This window comes from Diachasmimorpha longicaudata, chromosome 11, assembly GCF_034640455.1.
Source record: "Diachasmimorpha longicaudata isolate KC_UGA_2023 chromosome 11, iyDiaLong2, whole genome shotgun sequence".
Classification (NCBI taxonomy): Eukaryota; Metazoa; Arthropoda; class Insecta; order Hymenoptera; family Braconidae; genus Diachasmimorpha; species Diachasmimorpha longicaudata.
In genome coordinates, this window is record NC_087235.1 from 1,806,762 (window position 1) to 1,824,363 (window position 17,602).

General features: G+C 37.5%; 2 protein-coding genes across 5 annotated transcripts in view; both read right to left on the minus strand.

The window, feature by feature from the left end:
- The window catches only part of LOC135167191 (neuronal PAS domain-containing protein 2-like), a 94,836-nt gene extending 89,273 nt beyond the window's left edge, over positions 1-5,563 (minus strand). For 3 of the 4 annotated variants that reach the window (XM_064130119.1, XM_064130120.1, XM_064130118.1), the window contains exon 1: positions 5,293-5,563. The gene's annotated coding sequence lies outside the window, so the exon portion shown is untranslated. The remainder of the gene's footprint in view (positions 1-5,292) is intronic. The other variant, XM_064130121.1, reaches the window with a different exon arrangement.
- A 9,777-nt stretch (positions 5,564-15,340) lies between these two features.
- Positions 15,341-15,892, minus strand: LOC135167530 (uncharacterized). Its single transcript, XM_064130814.1, has one exon. It carries the CDS (start codon positions 15,890-15,892, stop codon positions 15,341-15,343), a length of 552 nt encoding a protein of 183 aa, XP_063986884.1.
- Positions 15,893-17,602: the final 1,710 nt, after the last annotated feature.

Genomic DNA, 17,602 nt, shown 5'->3' on the forward strand with positions numbered 1-17,602 from the left:
CAGTAGTGAGTGTGGTCAATAGAAGGATCACTAGCCGGGGGGGGGGGGCGCCTCTGAAAAATATTTCGATTTATAGAAAAAGTGTGACTGAAAAAACAAAGTGAAATAATCCGTTAAAATCGAAAGATTAGCGGTAATACAACAATAATAAATAATAATGTATATGCAGCAAGAACGAATGTCTGAATTTGACAAAAGTAGAGACCTAATCATGTAAATTCGTATGTTTGACATTGAGACTAAATTGAGCTGCCGGTTGGGAAGAGTGGACTTGTGAAAGAGATGGAAAATTAAAAACACTCATTAATTATAAGACCACTGTTAGGGTGTACTTTATTGTGGAACAACCCACGCGTCTTGATATTTGAAACGGTTTTACAATGATAAACTCCTCGATTGATATTTCAATTTTCATTGAAGACCCGGTTGGAGAGGGCTACAACCACAAATAAAATAGTCAAATAATAGTCTTATTAGAATCAAACGTAATTACCAGCCTACGGCAGCAATAAACGAGAGGTAATTGGTTTTGGTGACTATCAACCAATTATTTTGGTTGTAATTCGTAACGACAGTTTGAAATTATATATCGATTTACAAATAATTCCAATCGGGTCTCAAATGTCTCGATAAATCTTATAACTCAATTGATAGGTAACTCGAATTAAATATATGTTTTGAATGGATTAATTGAGAATTAACGTATAGTCTTCCGTTGATGTACTCGATGTTATGCTCAGTTGAGAGCTTACGTCGATAGGCGTCTTTGGCGATTTTCTCTACAGTGGACCGTGATCTTGAATAGTCCCAAATTTTCTCGATGTTTTCGTTGAGCCGGTGAGCGTTTAAATCATTTGAATCGCTGGATTTTAAAAATCGCACTCGTGAATTGAAGTAATATTCATTTCATTCAAACGTTTTATACATTTAATTTTAGTGTAGAAAAGATCGGGGCCGGACAAGGTCCCCGGAGCATGATAGTGTATTCCGAAAATATTTGAAATTTTGTAAAATCTTTTTTTGCTTTCGAATGAAAGCACTGCAATCGTCCACTTCTTTAAATGGACATTTGGCAAAAGTTTTTCTTTTCTCGGTTTATTGTAAAAATAATAGACATACAGTGATAATAATAATAATAATGATAATAATAATGATAATAATAATAATAATAATAATAATAATAATAATAATAATAATAATAATAATAATAATAATAATACAGGTTTTTCCTCTTGAAGGAGGAAATAAATGTACCAACCAAGCGACATCTACCGTTGCATTCAGTGACATTTTATATAATGTCTAGTCAATCGGAAACCAAAAAAGTTCCTTTACCGATGATTGGGATAAAAAAAAAGGCGCTCTCTGTGTTTAGGTCAATGACCTTCCCGCTGTGAATCTCCTGACCCATATATTACGGCATTCTGACGTACATCTGTGCGTTTCCCTCGTAAAGCAAACATGTATCCAACCTCGCCTCGAATTCCAGTTGGACGAGCAACAAAGAACGTGAAGAATATACCATAAAGGGAAGGGGATATGAAAGGAGATAACCCATTGAAGGGATAGTTTTTAATTGCGTTTAATCCGAACCTATCACAATGATAAGATAACCAGTGACTATCAGTCAAAATTTTCCGGGAAGTTGATTAAAAAAAATTGGCATCCAACAGTCCAACTAAAACTTCTTTTCTCGTATAAACTTGGCTTCAGATGTCGACTTTCTATGGTTTCCACTGTCAATCTATTGATTTTCTAGTGAAAATAAAGAGGAACGATTTTTTATCTGAGGAAAAAAAATTTTGGGGGTACTAATTTTGGATTAGGGGAGGAGTTGTTTTGCATCACTGATAGTTTATTAGCTACGGAAATCAATTTTTTGGAATTATATGCGATAATTGAGATAGAAAAATTACGAAAATTACGAAAAATTATGAAAAATCAAGAGGAAAATAGTCTTCGTTGAGTCCTGCATTCTTGTGATTGAATCATACAACGGGTCACTTATGACCGCGCTCCTGGCCCTTCTCCACGTCTGAAAGGGCCATTATCTCATGAGAGGTAGCCATAGAGAATAAATAGAAATGGTGTATGTGCAACCGGATATCGTGATTCTGAACTGGTGCGTGATGCATATTCATCGACTACCCCTAGATTTCTAAAGATGATATTTGAATAGTCACTCCGACAGTTTGAGATATCGAGACAATATTCAAACGGTCCTAGGACGCCTTGAAGAGCATTAAAAAAATGAATACACTCATAACTACCTGACGATTTTAGGGATCTTAGAATGACCGACGGGATGCAAATAAATTCCAGTGGAGAAACACGGGTTTTCATGTTAGAGTCAGATATGTGTGAAGGGCAGCCATCTATTCCGACGAAAACACGGGTTTTCTCCACAGAATAATATTATGGGAGCGTGATGCAGGATGACACAGAGGAGGATGGACTTGGGGATAAATTTTTTGCCTCTTCCCTTTTGACGGGCCATATTTCTGGATTTTCCAAGGTCACTGACAGGATTTTGACATTCAAATAGACTTGAGTACCACAGTGAAACATTCACTAGAATTATAGAGCAAGCAACCAGTGATAAAAAGAAAAAAGAATTCAGATCAGAATTCTTTCGGTTCTACTACAGGGGCACTGCTAACAAAAAATAAGTATGAAAACTGGAAACTTTCTGGAGAAATAATAGTGGATATTAATGGTATTAGGGTGAACCATAACTACTTAGCAGCTTCCTTGGAAAGATCCTTCCTCGGAAGTTGGAATAATCAATGACCCCAGCTGCTCCTGCGGAGCAGCAAACCCAACATTTCATCACGACCTTCGGTATTGTCCTAAATATGTAGACCAAGGACAGGGGTTAGTTGATAATTTTAGTGAATCACACTGTACGCCACATTTGACGACTAAAAAATTTGCAAACCCCACTAATAAAAAATATATCAAATTGATTTGGAAATATTTTCAAGACTGTAATTTACGAATCAAAATCGAATAAGGCCACGAGGGGGCAATGTAAAATAGCTAGTGTAACGTTAATGACAGTGTAAATAACCCATAATATGGGCTACATGACTTTAAACTAATAAAAAAAAACAAGTCTGGAGGAAAAGGGTCAGTATAGAAAACGGGCATTTAAAAGGCTCCCTAAATTGTAGCGGCGGAATATGTTGGGAATTTAAAACAAAGAGATTAATCCCATGTGGTCTTCATCAATTTTGATGTTTTAGTAAAATAGTGGAGAACAGGAAAGAACGACATGTTATTACGTTAAGGGTTTTTATTATGCGCTTTACACTAGGATGAAGACCAAGGAACGTTACTAACAAGTTTGTGAAATAATATCAATAGACCATGACGCAATTTCGTAAACCGATTTCATTTGAAAACGAACGTGGAATTCTGTTTTATTGGAAGAGAATCGAAAAGTTGTGTTGAATTAATTGATGAATATCTCGAAACTTGAGGAAGATGGAAAAATTTAGTTTATAACTTTTTTTGTGGAGTCAATTGCAGACTGTAATGCATGTAATTAGAAAAATTCCAGTATGTCTCTTGGGTTGGGAGATTATTGCCAAAAACTTGATGCAGAAATAAGTCAACGTCCGTCATTTTATCACTTCGCCACTGATTTTATTGGGATGAAAATAATAGGATTTTTTGATCAATATTTCCAGTCAATATTCATAGACTTTTTCTAATTCTCTTTTGCCTAAATATTTCCGAATTGACAGTGTCGTGCCATAAAAGAATCACATAGAAAAAGTTGGCCCACTCTTTTAGAAAATTAAAAGAATAAACGGCTAAAGCTATTGTTAGAAAGGTCAAATTATGTCAAATCACAGGTATTACTGAAGACTAAGTCTGTACCAAAATTCAGCTCGATTGGTCCAGCCTTTTTTCATAAATTTCCATTTCCCTCTGGACCGGCTTTCGCAAATATTTTGAAAACTATGGAACCGATTTCAATTTTTCATCTATCAAAATATTTGCCTCGACGCACTTTATCTCAATCAATCAAAACATGTATACGCCTTCTCACTAAGTTTTCGGGATATTCCACTCATTCTGTTTTTTGCCAAAAAAATATTGTGACCAAGTTACTATTTGAGAAAATTGTCGTATCAACTTGTTTCTGATTACATAGAGGCGACTCCTGCTCATTTATTATAATTAGTATGCGTTTATCATCACGAAAGTGGCCGTTCAAAGTGAGAGAGACTCTTGACGTGGAATATTATCAGAATAGAAACCTAAATTCTATAGTGAAACTGACTGATAACGTCCGTGTAATTGTCAACGGATTCTATTCCAAATAAAATAAAAGTTATTACCGAATCATAATATGTACGTGTTTTATTTGGAATGAAAATCATTTGTCAATTTATTTTCTATTCTAGAGTCGGAGTTGTCATGTGCGACAACGGTCAGCACAAGAAATGTAAATTTTTCTACTAAAGCCCATGTGTTTACAATTACGAACATCAAGGTACAAAGTTAGATGTAACTAAAAACCGAAAAATAAATCTCTAGTATTTATTTTTATCGAAATAGAATTAGAGTATGATATGGAGTCGAGGGCTGCAAATGTCTGTTGATGACTACTAGGATAAAAACGAAGACATTTACCCCGATCTGGAACGACAAGCTTTAGTACAACAATTTCTCAAATTCAAATGCACTGAGAAAAATAACGAATGAAAATCAAAGAACTATTTCACTATTTTCGTGAATCAATGCAAATTCGTTTGCTTCGATTAATTGTTTGCAATTCCGAAAAATGTATTGCTTTAAAATACCCCAAATAACATTTAACTGTAAAGTAATACATTTCTATATAAAAATATTTCTTTGACACTACCGAAGATATATATTTTCGATTTACTAATTTTTTTGCTCAGTGTATTTAACTGAAAGAAAGGAGTTGACCCAATGGATAACGAGAGCTCGAGGTTAAGTGAAAATATCCGGCAAATAGGAATTCTTCTGGTGATCTTCAATATAACCTCAATTTTCTCTAAATATATTTTAAAATGTGACATCGGGATTGGGTGAGCGGGAGATCAATGTCCTTTGAATGACAACAATATACATCGGATCTTCCCCATGAATCCCTTATTGTGTTCATTATTGACTTTTTAACTGGCGATTTGTGATGTTTTGGTTCTCCCTATGATAACGTTAAACGTACCTAAAAATACTCGGATCGATAGTTCATCAAGGTCACTGAAAATTCCATAAACACAATTCGGAGATATATTTAACATTGAAACGTACCTTGAGATGTGAAAAATGCCAATGACACGTCGTACGATAACACGATGTTCAGAATTCTTTGTGGAGCCACTGAGGGCATTTATTCTTTTCGTCATGAAATAACCAACATATCAAACTTGCACAGTTACGTTGTTAAACACTGTCCCGGTATTATTGATGCTTTTGTGATTGAAGTTCACCGGTTTATTGTAATGCGTCTTTACGGTTAGTTTTTCACACAGACGACTATTACCGAGGAGTGCAGCGACACTGGTTAGCCGCCGCCATCTTGCGATTGTCGGCGCAGACAGCGCAGTTGAGTCACGGAGCATGCGCGAGTATCAGAGCGGTGCGATATGATTACGAGAAGATTTCACGTGCGCCATCTGCAGAGAAAGACTTCAATTTGCTTCAGATAAACGTGTTGGCGATTCAAATAATCGTTTAATTGTACGAGACCTACCAGACCGACCACACGCGGTAATTATGAAGGTCATGATTGACGAGTTGGAAATTAAATGAATTGTCAATTAAAATGAGCTGCTTTAGACAGCTTTGAACTCATCAGGAATCAACGCGACAAAGTCTCGAGATATCGATGACGATGTCGATGTTTGCTCTTTTTATAGTAGGATGACGCAGGTCTGAGCGAGGCCAGGTCAGATCAGTCGGAATATTAATTAGTTATTGATTATTGTTGTGTGCCATATCGCAGACGCATAATTTTTCGGTATTTCCTATCATTTTCCTTTCATTCCTCTTTTTCCCAAATTAGCTGTTCCAGAAACTATTTTATTCAAAGAGAACGTATTTCTCCGCTTTCATAAATTCATAAATCGACATTATGTTCAATCCTCAGTGCAGCTGCCCTCTCAATCATTTTATTATGGTATTTATATTTTCTCCGAATCTAGAAATAATTAAATTCCTCGTGAAATAACTGTAAAGGGTCTTCCTAGATTTTACTACTCATTCATTCAAATATTTCTGCGTTTTTGGGCCATTCAATGCTTTCAGAACGAACCGCAACAATGTTTATTTGCACCAATCGGTTCGTCTCGATAATCCCTCATCACAGGACGCACCTACCCTAGCGAACCCAAGGTTGCCGCACCCTTCCGCCCCTCTCGTAACCGAAAAAACCTCCCAATTTCTCAAATATAGTTATTTCTCACCTGCTTTGCATTTTTCCACCACGAGACCGAATGCGCGCTTCAGCGCGCGTAAAATGAAGGATGAGTTTTGTTTCTGTCATATAAATCAATTTGATTCACCTTTGATTCGTCCGAAAGCATTTGACATCAACACGTAGGAAATTTCTTATGAATAAAATTATGCGCCATGTTGATGTGGACCACTATTAAATGTTTGAATATATTTAAAAAATTTCTAGCATTTGTCAACACATTTTTGAAAATAAAATAAAAATCTGTATTGAAGCTCGCTGCCATTTCATTCTGCTGCGAACTGCGACCATCAAATAATGAAATGTGAAATGCAAATTAAATTCATATATATAAATATCGGTGAATCATAACGATCTTTACATTATGTTTTAAAATTAGCGCTTAAAATTTAAACGACCAATAGGATACTGGCTACATCTTTGCGAGATTTCGATTCGATTCGAGATTTTCGATAAGATATGTGGCTCTCCTTTTTAGAATAGGAACGGGAAACTTCTAACTTGAATCTCATTCGTTCGGAATTGCCACCACCATTTTAGCATATACGACTAATAGTTGAAATTATTAGTTAGTTGAATTTAGAACCTCTTACTAGTTACATCTAGTAACAACTGTGTCTTTTTTTTGAATAAACGGAACGGTAGTGAACCAAGTGAAGTGTTTAAATCTGACAAATCCAAGTCTTCTAATCTTTACCCATCACATTCTCATTCAGTCCAACCCTTTCAATAAACGTCCTGAACTAGTTACACAAAGAACCTATTCGGCATGTAACAGTTAGGTTGATAGTGTATAAACTCAAACCTCTGGAATTTACAACTCCAGAGGAATAACATTCCCTTCAGTATTCATCCCCCTAACAATTGTTGTTGTTTCCAAATGGCAGCATTGTCATCGTCCAATTTTTGAATTTTCCAGTTTTGCTTGGAAATTATGTAGAATTGTCCAAAATAAAAAAAAAGAAAATTTTTGTGTGACTTATTTGTGTGCACATGGTTAATTTCGTCCATTCGATGGTTAACTTTTAGAAAAAAATCCGTTTTAAAAAAAGCATGTAACGTTTTGTTATCGCCTTTTTTGGACGCATATCAAATATATTATATATTACATAGTATACATTATGTATTATATCATATGTATAATATATCTATATTCAATGTTGAATTTTTAAATTTCACAAAATTGAGTTTCTACTCTCATTTCTGTAGAAGCTTTTATCAGTATTTTCTTTATACTCTGGACAATAAAGGAGCGTGTAGCGCCCCTGATGCACTAGTTTAAGGAATAAAGGCTAAAGTTATTCTCAGAAAACTGAACTTTCCTCAGATTATACATATCACAAAAGACTGTCTATGTCAAATGTTTCTTAGAAATTACCACCGGCTTCTGAACGTTTTTTTGCAAATATTTCGAAAATCCTGCCGCTCATTTTAATTTTTCTGTTTTTCAAACAAGTTTTGATGCAAAATGTAGTTACCTCGTGACAATTAACTGTTGGGGATTGAAGAATGGCTGAATCGGATCATTAGTTTATGGGTTAACTTTGTATCAAAATCGGTTTCTTTGATTATCTCTAAAATAATCTCTTCGATTTCAAGATATTCAACTATTAAAATATTCGTCTCAATGTAACTGACTTCATCAACGAACATATCTATTATTTTTAGACCCGTCCGTACTAAAATTTCGAGATATTTCAAAATGATTTTTTCCAAAAATTGATACATCAACTGAATCTCCACCACAAAGTTACCTTTTCATTTATTTTACATTGTGTATTTGCAATAATGTGATTATTTTTCTGGTCTCCAGTTCTGGTACAGGAAATTTGGTTGTCTTAATCGTGAGTGTTTCTCGAACTTTTGTGAAAATTCATTAGAAATCCCCCGAAATTTTACCTTAACAATACTAGATTAGTTTGCACCCAACGGATTTTAATATTTTCTCGGTGTGAATTTCTCACAACGCTACTGTTAGTATAGATAGTCCGAGGATAATACAAAATATGGAGCTAGCAATTGAAACTAATCCTTCCCTGGGCGCTCGGCAGTATCTACTATTGCAAAAAACAAAAATATATTATTTTCAACTCGCCGTATTTCAAGATTCATCCAGTACGTTACTTACAGCTGATCATTCAATGATTTTAGTAAATGCCCATCAGAAATGTCGGTAAGTTACCGACTGCCAATAATGAAAGAATTTTCAAATTATATTTATCGTTTGTTGATAAAGAAATTTAAAAATATGATATACCATCTCCGATGGTAAACTATCAACGCGAGAGATCTACTGACTTAATTTTCTTATTGTCCCACATCTTATAGCAATTGAATACATATTCATGAAACCGTTAATTATAATTATCTCCATCTGCAAGTCGAACTATCGCCACAAAAGCCTACTCGGCATTTACCTGAAAATGTTAATTACACCGGTGTAAATTTTCACGCATAACTGAACTATTTCAATTTACTCAAGGCTCTTCCGCGTCTGATATAATGCCAATCGTACAACTCATAAAAGGAACAAGTCCACACAACGATTCTTCTCGAGAAATATCCAACAATTGTCATAAGAAAAAAAATAATATCCTTTATAATTTGCCGTTAATGACAGCCGCCTCGCGGATTATTACATTTTCAAGAAATGCCGAGAAATTAATGAAATAAATCTGAATTATTGAAGGAGTCGGTTTCAATTCCCAGAAAAAAGGAGCGGAAAAAGACGTTTAATTATTAAGAACGAGAGGGAATTTTCTGCGAAATCCGATTACTTTTCCCATCTTCATCGGATTGGGACCGAGGAAGCTCGTGATATTGTTCGCCGAGATAATATCGAAACGTTGAATGTCGATACATTCATGAACTACAAGAGTGCATAATTCATTGTTGCTGACAGATGGAAAACATTAATTAAAATCCACTAATGATATTCAATCAAGAATACTATCATGAAATCCCGGCCTCACCCGTCATGAAGTACTGGGTACTCATATCCCAAGATCTCCAACATCAGTTGTAGAAATAATATTTCCATGCAGCTCAATGAATAAGTGATAATTTTATAAATTCAAACGCACCCACATCGACAATTTCGATAACGTTATATGCAAATTTTTTTTTCTTCTACAAAGTAATGATAATATGCGTGTTGAATCTCATTGGCTGTAGCTGCTGACAGGCCTCCAACACGTGATATTGTAGCAACAGAGGCATTTGAATTGTTAATAATTGTCGCTGAGATAACGATTATGATGGAAATTCAGGTGTGGATAACCAATAAGAGAAAAATACGTTTTTATAAATTTTTTTGCTGCTGCTGCTGCTGCTGCTGTTGCTGGTGGTGGTAGTGGTGGTGGTGCTGGTATGATGAAAAGAGAAGTGGAATGCTATCTGTGTTGTTCTTCGAAATGAAGTCATTTTGAAGTGGATTCAACATATAGCGTCGATCGAGAGGTATGCTCTGTTGATGTAGTGGAGATAATTCATTACAGGATATAATTTTTCTTCTGTGTGATATTATTAATGTTCAATTAAATATGGAAATACCGCTGAGGAATTTCTGTTACTGATTAGAGAAATCTAGTGGAACTGCATAAAGACTTCAATAATCTAAGTACATAAATCAATAACTTTACGTATTTCCATTGGTTAAGTAAAACTCAAGAATTGAACAAAGTGAAATTCAAATTTGTGCTAATTATTGGGGTCATTCACGGGGGCGGAAATGAAGGGAATAAAGGCGGATTTTTTTCCCTCTTGTCTGCAATTATTTCTACTGTTTTCTAGGCAACTCTCAAGGATGAATTGACGTTTCAGATTTTCAGGACTTTTTTTGTTTTATGTTGAGACCTGAGGTGTGACGCCTACATTTGTGAGCCCGTAAAAGCTCTGGAAAGGGGTCAAAGCGTGAGGAGAATACCGGACGAGGGGGAGGTGGGTGAAGTTATTTATGGGGTTTTATGCCGAGGGCAGAGGAAATGGGAAAAGTGGCGCTTTTGCAGGATAAAGAGATTTCAAGGGGGACAATGTCATGGAGATGAATTTGCGAGGGGATTGAATGATAAGGTCGTACTGCTTAGGATTTCGTACGGATCGCGCTGGGAATTAAATATGAATTACTTATTAATTTGCGGGCGAAATTAATGAGGAAAGGAATATTGTTAAGGTTGTTGGTATGAAAAAATAATGGGTAAAACTTTTCATATTTTCGTCACGTATATGTGGATTTTCCTATGTAAATATAGATGGGTTCTTAGAGAGGAATTCACGATTGGACCCAGGGAGGTACAATGGAAAATTTACTGACGGTTTCGTAATCATGTCTTTCATTTCTTTCGAGACTAAGGAGAAATAATTCTTACAGTTACATAATTTTTACTGATTATTTTTCAACCAATCAAATGGTGGCATTTCTCGTCACGTGGTACAAGTAAAATGGGTTTAGTTCGGATATTTTTTGAATATTTCTCTATTTGTTGCTAAGCAATGAAAATATCCGATAAACAATTTGTACGCCTTTCAAACACCAAACCTGTCATTAGAAAAAATCAAGTTCAAAGACTTTACCTCGACATAAGCAGATTTGGAGAAGAACCTTTAGATATTATTGATCAAAAATTTTTAAAAAATGTTTCTAATAATACCGTGAAGACAAAAGCCACAATTTAGAAACAATTTTCTGCATTTTGTACAGGTGGAAAATATACGCTGGAAGCCACAACTACGAGTGAAAAACCAGATGATATGACTTGAATTGCTACACATTTAATAGCTTGAAATTGGAATGAAAAAGATAATCCAACCAAATACCCCTCGACCTTCAAAATTAATTCGATTAATTGGAATTGATCAATAGTGTCCAAGGATTTTTCCCCTAAATCTCCTCACATCGAGGTAAAGTCTTTGAACTTGATTTTTTCTAATGACAGGTTTGGGGTTTGAAGCGCGTACAAATTGTTTATCGGATATTTTCATTGCTCAGCAACTAACAGGGAAATATTCGAAAAATATCCAAAATACAACCGCTTGACTTATACCACGTGACGGGAAATGCCACCATTTGATTGGTTGAAATTGTGATGAAAAAAATAATCTGCGATATTGAATATCAATAGCAATAATCATGACTAAAATGAATAATTTTAATTTTTAAATCAAGATACTTGAAGGAAGAAATGAATAAAAGTAATGTAATTGTTATTGGTAATGGATATTATTAATGAATTTATGGTGTTACCGCTGCGATAATCTCTAATAGAGGATTTGATGGGTAAAGTACAGTGGGTAATAAATAACGTGATTAACAGCAATCAGGAGGTGGGGCGATGGCATCATGATGGATATTCCTAAAACCATAGTCTTGTTACCATGTATGCCACTCAAGGGTCGAGCATAAGCCTCAAATGCAGTAAACACCATTGGTCTTTGTATATTCACTTTTTGTTAAGTCTGAAGTCTCAGTTGAATGCCAAATTGAATAGATTGTACTGTGGCACTGTCCACTCTATGAACAGTATCATCAAAAACTTATTAATGAGCTCCAAAGTAAAGGCTATTTTCCACTTTATGAAATTCGCTATTTCCTGAAAGTTTCAAAGATAAAAATTATTTTGTTAATTGACGGTTTTCTCATCTCATGTAAATTAGATATTTTAGGATATTGAAGACTCCTGAGTGTTGAAGAAGTAAGAAGGAACTGCATATTTTTGTTTTAAAAAAATAAGTTTGACTGCATAAATAAAGACATTAAAGAAAATTAAATAGATGTCAGAAGACACTGTGAATTTTCTCTGTTTTTTCGTGGTTTGTTTAGAAGAAAATTTGTGGAATTGAAACTGCAATAATGATAAATATCTGAGCACTGTTTGGTACCTTTATATCAATGGTTTTAAATTGAAGTCTAGTTATGGCTATAAAAAATCAAACACTTAAACATAATGTGTAAAAAACTCTGTATTGCATACATTAAGTCATGCAGATGATGTCCATTTAATTAATAAACTTGAAATTAATCAACCATTAACCTAAGACAATTCTTGATTTTGCAAATAAAAATAAAAAATAATCGACTCCACTGAATTTTCCATAATTTTATGACTCCATTAGTATGATCATTGGCTGAAACTAGATCGACTCTAGAAAGTTCCAACACCTACCTGGCGACTACCTTGAACCAGGCTATGAACTGGGCTCTCTATGGGCATCGGCATGACATCAAAATAACGTTGCCCCTAGGTTGACATTGCAATCGGTTGAAGACAGTCTCATGCTAGGAAATTCCAAGTTTGACAGTTTACAGCCAACCAAGATTGACCCTGTTGTCAAACCTCGGCAATCCCTATGGGGGAAGGAGAACTGGAGGAAGGAGAATTACTGCTCACGAGTAATTTTATTCGTTCACTGAGACTCCATAACCTGAAAGGTGCTGAAAGTTCAGAGGGTAATTTGGAACTGACCGAGTTACTTTGCAGAACATGAGTCTCGGAAAAATGGCGGAAGAGGCAGACTATTGGCAGCAGTGAAAGCCTAATCGTTTCATTAGTCTAGTGAAGTAAGTACGGACCTGTGTAGTTAGAATAGAAACTGGGTTTCAGGCTTTAGAGCATTTTGGATCCTACATAAAACGTGACACAGGTCAATACTCGTATATGACGGATTTCATGGAGATAATCGATTATGTCATACAGTTATTATCGATAGTCGATTATCAAATGAAGAAACACAAGCCGAACCGCTATCAGCACCGCGGTCGGGGTGGCGCTGGTATCTCTCTAATTCCAATTCTCTTCGAATTTGATGTGATGTCTAGAGGAGGTGTTTCTGGTGAAGTAGATTCCTGTGGCATCCGGTCGGTGAGTCGGAAAGGCTGTCCAGCGAGATACTGGGAAACCCGGGTTCAATTCCCGCCTGGCTTGAAACGGAATTTTTTTGCTCTCATTCTAATTCTGTTCAAGAATTTGGGGAATTGACGGTATTTTGTAAATGGGAAATAAGGACATGATGAGAAAATGCAGGAAACTCTTTCGTTCGTATCAGATTATTTTTCCATCAGTGTTTAACTGAGTTATTTTTCACCTTCGCGTAATACTGTGTACGGTCGTTGATTCGTAAATCGCTCACGTGTGACAGGTGCACGCTTATAGAAACCTTGAAAAGCTAACAATCAATGGAAACAAATTCCATCTCGACCGATGGCATGATAATCTGCACCGAATCAGTACAACTCAAGACGATTAAAATGTTTTGACTATACTGTCATGCCCTAGATGGTATGACAGTTGCAATAAATTTTTACGGAGAACTTTTTATGAATATTTGGACAATAAGAATGAATTCACACAGATTTTTTCGTTGGGAAAAAGCCGTTGCGGCATAAACAACCCAAAGTATATTTTAACCGATACACTGACTGAGAATAATTAACTTAATAATAACTGGTTTACAATAGTTTGGCTGCAGTCCACACAACTGACACACACACACTTATATTCTTAAATTAATGTTGATTTAATCAAAGTTAGATTTTGTTAGATCCAAATCTTGAATTCGGAATATAACGTCGATACGTGATATCACGAGGTAATCGTGGGGTCAATATCCACGTGGTGATACCCGGAGGATTGCCCGGGTGGTTAGGTTAAGTTGATATTTAGTATGATATATAGATAAGTTCGCGAACCGACTGTAATGGTTGGGCGAGTGCGGTGTTGCTCCGGCGATCATCGATGCTAAGCAGCGTTTCGCTGGGACACTACTTGGATGGGTGACCGTTTAGGAACACCGTTCGCTCGCTCAAAAATTACTGCGCGGAAGGCACGGGTGTGGAGACCCAGTGTACCCTTCTAGTCAGTGTGACGGAAGGGTACACTGGGACCCTGCACTACCGGCCGACTGTACGGTAGAGGTTTTCCATGGTTTCCCTCTACTCATGTGCAAATGCAGTGCAGTTGGGGAAAAAAGTCGGTCCCATGGCACCGCAGGGGAAGGGAACAAAAATGTAAAGGAAGAAGAGAGGAGGAAAGGCTAAGAGAGGCGGGAGAAGATGTAAAACAAAGCGGAACGTTTGTAACATCAAAAGGAAAAACAATACAATACAATACAATAGATAAGTTCGCGGATAAATATAGGTAGAATCGCGAAGACCGTTCAGTCTAGGATTATCACCAATTATTTGAGATTTTCTATTTGAGATTGCAATGATATTGATTGACATTATTGGATTTAGAAATTGACAAGAAAACGTAGCTCTCACTTCGGATGCACTATATACACTCTGACCCGAACACAGTCTCAGCCTCATCCCCAAAACCGAAAACACCCGAAGCCCCAGAGCGCACGCGCAACGAACCATTCGAGGCCCAAATGGTCGCCGCGCACGCGCCGGAGACACTCGTGTGCGCCCGGCCGAAGCGAAGAGGGCCGAACCTCCGCCCGTTAAGGCAGAGAGGGATGTTCCGACTTCCGTCGCAATACCCCTCATGTAATGAAAAACTCCGTGGTTTCCAATGAACGGCATTGGAATTAAACATTCTCCTAGCAGAAGTTGCGATACGACTTAATAGTGATTAGTCATGGAACAATACAAGCTGGATTAGAATCCGTACGACAAAGCTCGATTCAGATAACTGGTAATAGACAGAGACGCGTAATATTTCGTTTATAAACCCCGTTGGCCGTCTTCACTGATACTACTCTCGCGATGCCATCACTCCCAGGGAACACCTCGAGGATCACACCCAGCGGCCATCGGGAACACGCTACTGCATCTTCAAGGAGAAGAACAACTGCTCCGGCCTTCAACTGCGCGGTAGAATCATGCCATTTTTGTCGGACCTGCATTTCATGAAGGCACTCCTTGTACCACTTACTCCAAAAGTCCTATTTGGCTTTGATAATAAAGTTGTAAATAGATAGACGATTATCTGGAACTGGCAAAAGAGAACGTTCAGGAAATGCATTGAAAGATCGGCCGATTAAGAGATGGGCTGGAGTTATAGCGAGTGGATCATTGGGATCAGCTGAAAGAGTGTACAATGGTCTAGAATTTAATATGGCTTCTATTTCTATGAGTAAAGTATTAAGTTGCTCATATGTGAGCTTTTGATCCTTGATAACTCTTCTCAAATGATGCTTAAAACTCTTCACAGCTGCTTCCCCAATGCCACCGAAGTGTGGAGATAAAGGAGGATTAAAGTGCCATTCGATTCGTTTAGATAACGCGTAAGATCCGAAAGCTTCCGTGAAGTTGGACGAATCCACGAAATCGTACAATTCCCGAAGCTCTTTGGCCGCTTCCACAAAATTGGTACCGTTATCCGAACACACGTGCTCCGGAACGCCTTTCCGACTGATAAACCTGCGAAACGCCGTTAGAAAAGCCTCGCTAGAGAGGTCTGTGGCGAGTTCAATATGAAGAGCCTTGGACACCATGCAAACGAAGACATATCCGTATGCCTTAAGGCATACGGATGTGATTCTTTTTCTCTTTTATCAGGATTAGACCGAAATAATCTACACCGGTTCGTGAAAAAGCTGGAGCCTCGTTGACTCGAAGACTCGGGAGATCTGCCAACTTCGCGTGATCTAACCGCGGCTCCTGCCGAATGCATTCGATGCAATGGTGTACGATTTTTCGCACTTGATTTTTCCCGTTTAAAACCCAGAACTTGGAACGACAAATATGCAGAGTGCCCTGAATACCGATATGAAGGTTTGCCTGATGTATCTGTTTGATGATGAGATCCGTGACCGGGTGTTTGCTGGGCAACAAAATGGGATGTTTATGATCGAAAGATCAATCTGATTTTTCAAGCGTCCTCCTACGCGAAGGAGTCCACGCGCGTCAGTAAATGGCTTCAGTCGATCAAAAGGAGTGCCTTTAACCATTGGCACATTTGTCTTGGTTGAGGTTTCTTTCTCCGTGTGAATCGCGCGATCGAAGATATAAACAAGCTCCGTATCCGTGCTTGGAGGCGTCACAAAAACCATGAATTTCATTCAGTGATGAGCCTGGTATTCGAATTTGCCGAGGAAACGTGATTTCATGCAACACAGGAAGCTGAAGAGCCAGTTCTCTCCACTTAGTATGAATCTCTTGAGGTAGCGACTCATCCCAAGTGACCTTAGCCTTCCAACAGTCCTGAATTAACACTTTCGCGAATAATGTTACTGGGCCGAATAATCCTAATGAATCAAAGATCTTAGACAATTCGGATAGGAGTTTGCGTTTAGTGGCAACTGTGTTGGGATCTATTGGGTGAATCGTGTACCACACCAAATCGCCCTGAGCATCCCAAATGATACCCAAAGTTTTTTGGCTCGGATTATTCCTAACCAAACAGTCCAAATCGAAATTGTGTTTCGCGATAGAATCCAAAGACGCGTTATGATTGGAAGCCCATTTCCGGATAGCAAATCCTCCCCGAGCTAACAGAGCGATCATTTCGTCGCGAATGGTAATGAGTTCGTCAGGGTTATCGGCTCCCCAGATAAAATCATCTACGTAAAAATCCCTAAGAAGAAGTTTACTTGCACGGGGAAAAGCGTGAGCTTCGTCGCGAGCAAGTTGTTGGAGAGTGCGAATAGCTAGACAGGGAGCTGCTGTGCCGAATGTCACAGTATTCAGCTGAAACGTTTTGATTCTACCCTGATGGTGCCAGAAAATCTTCTGGAACTGTCGGTGTTCCGGATGAACGAGAATTTGCCGGTACATTTTCTCCATGTCCGCCGTGATCACATACCGATGTGTACGAAACCGGATGACTTGTTCAAAATGTTGTTCTGGATGGTGGGTCCGATCAACATCGTGTCATTGAGAGAAATGCCCGTAGACATTTTAGCTGAAGCATCGAAAACTACTCTCACCTTGGTCGTCAAGCTCCAAGACTTGATGCTTAAAAATTTCTGATTGGATGAACTTTAAAAGGTTATCAAGTTTGGGGAGTTCATCCATTTCTAACTTGTCCTGCCACTTGCTTCTAGTTTCCGGAGGAAGACAACGCTCAATGATTCTAACGATAAAATCATCACTTGACCTAGCGCCTAGACCGTCGAGAATGTGAAGGTGGTGACGAGCCGTGTCCAAAAGAGATGATAACTCATCCGCTGATGGTTTGGTAATTTTCGGGAGATCGAGAATAG

What these genes read in the sequence shown, in the direction of transcription:
- LOC135167530 (XM_064130814.1), bottom strand. Translation starts at nt 15,892, where the DNA reads ATGGTGTCCAAGGCTCTTCATATTGAACTCGCCACAGACCTCTCTAGC.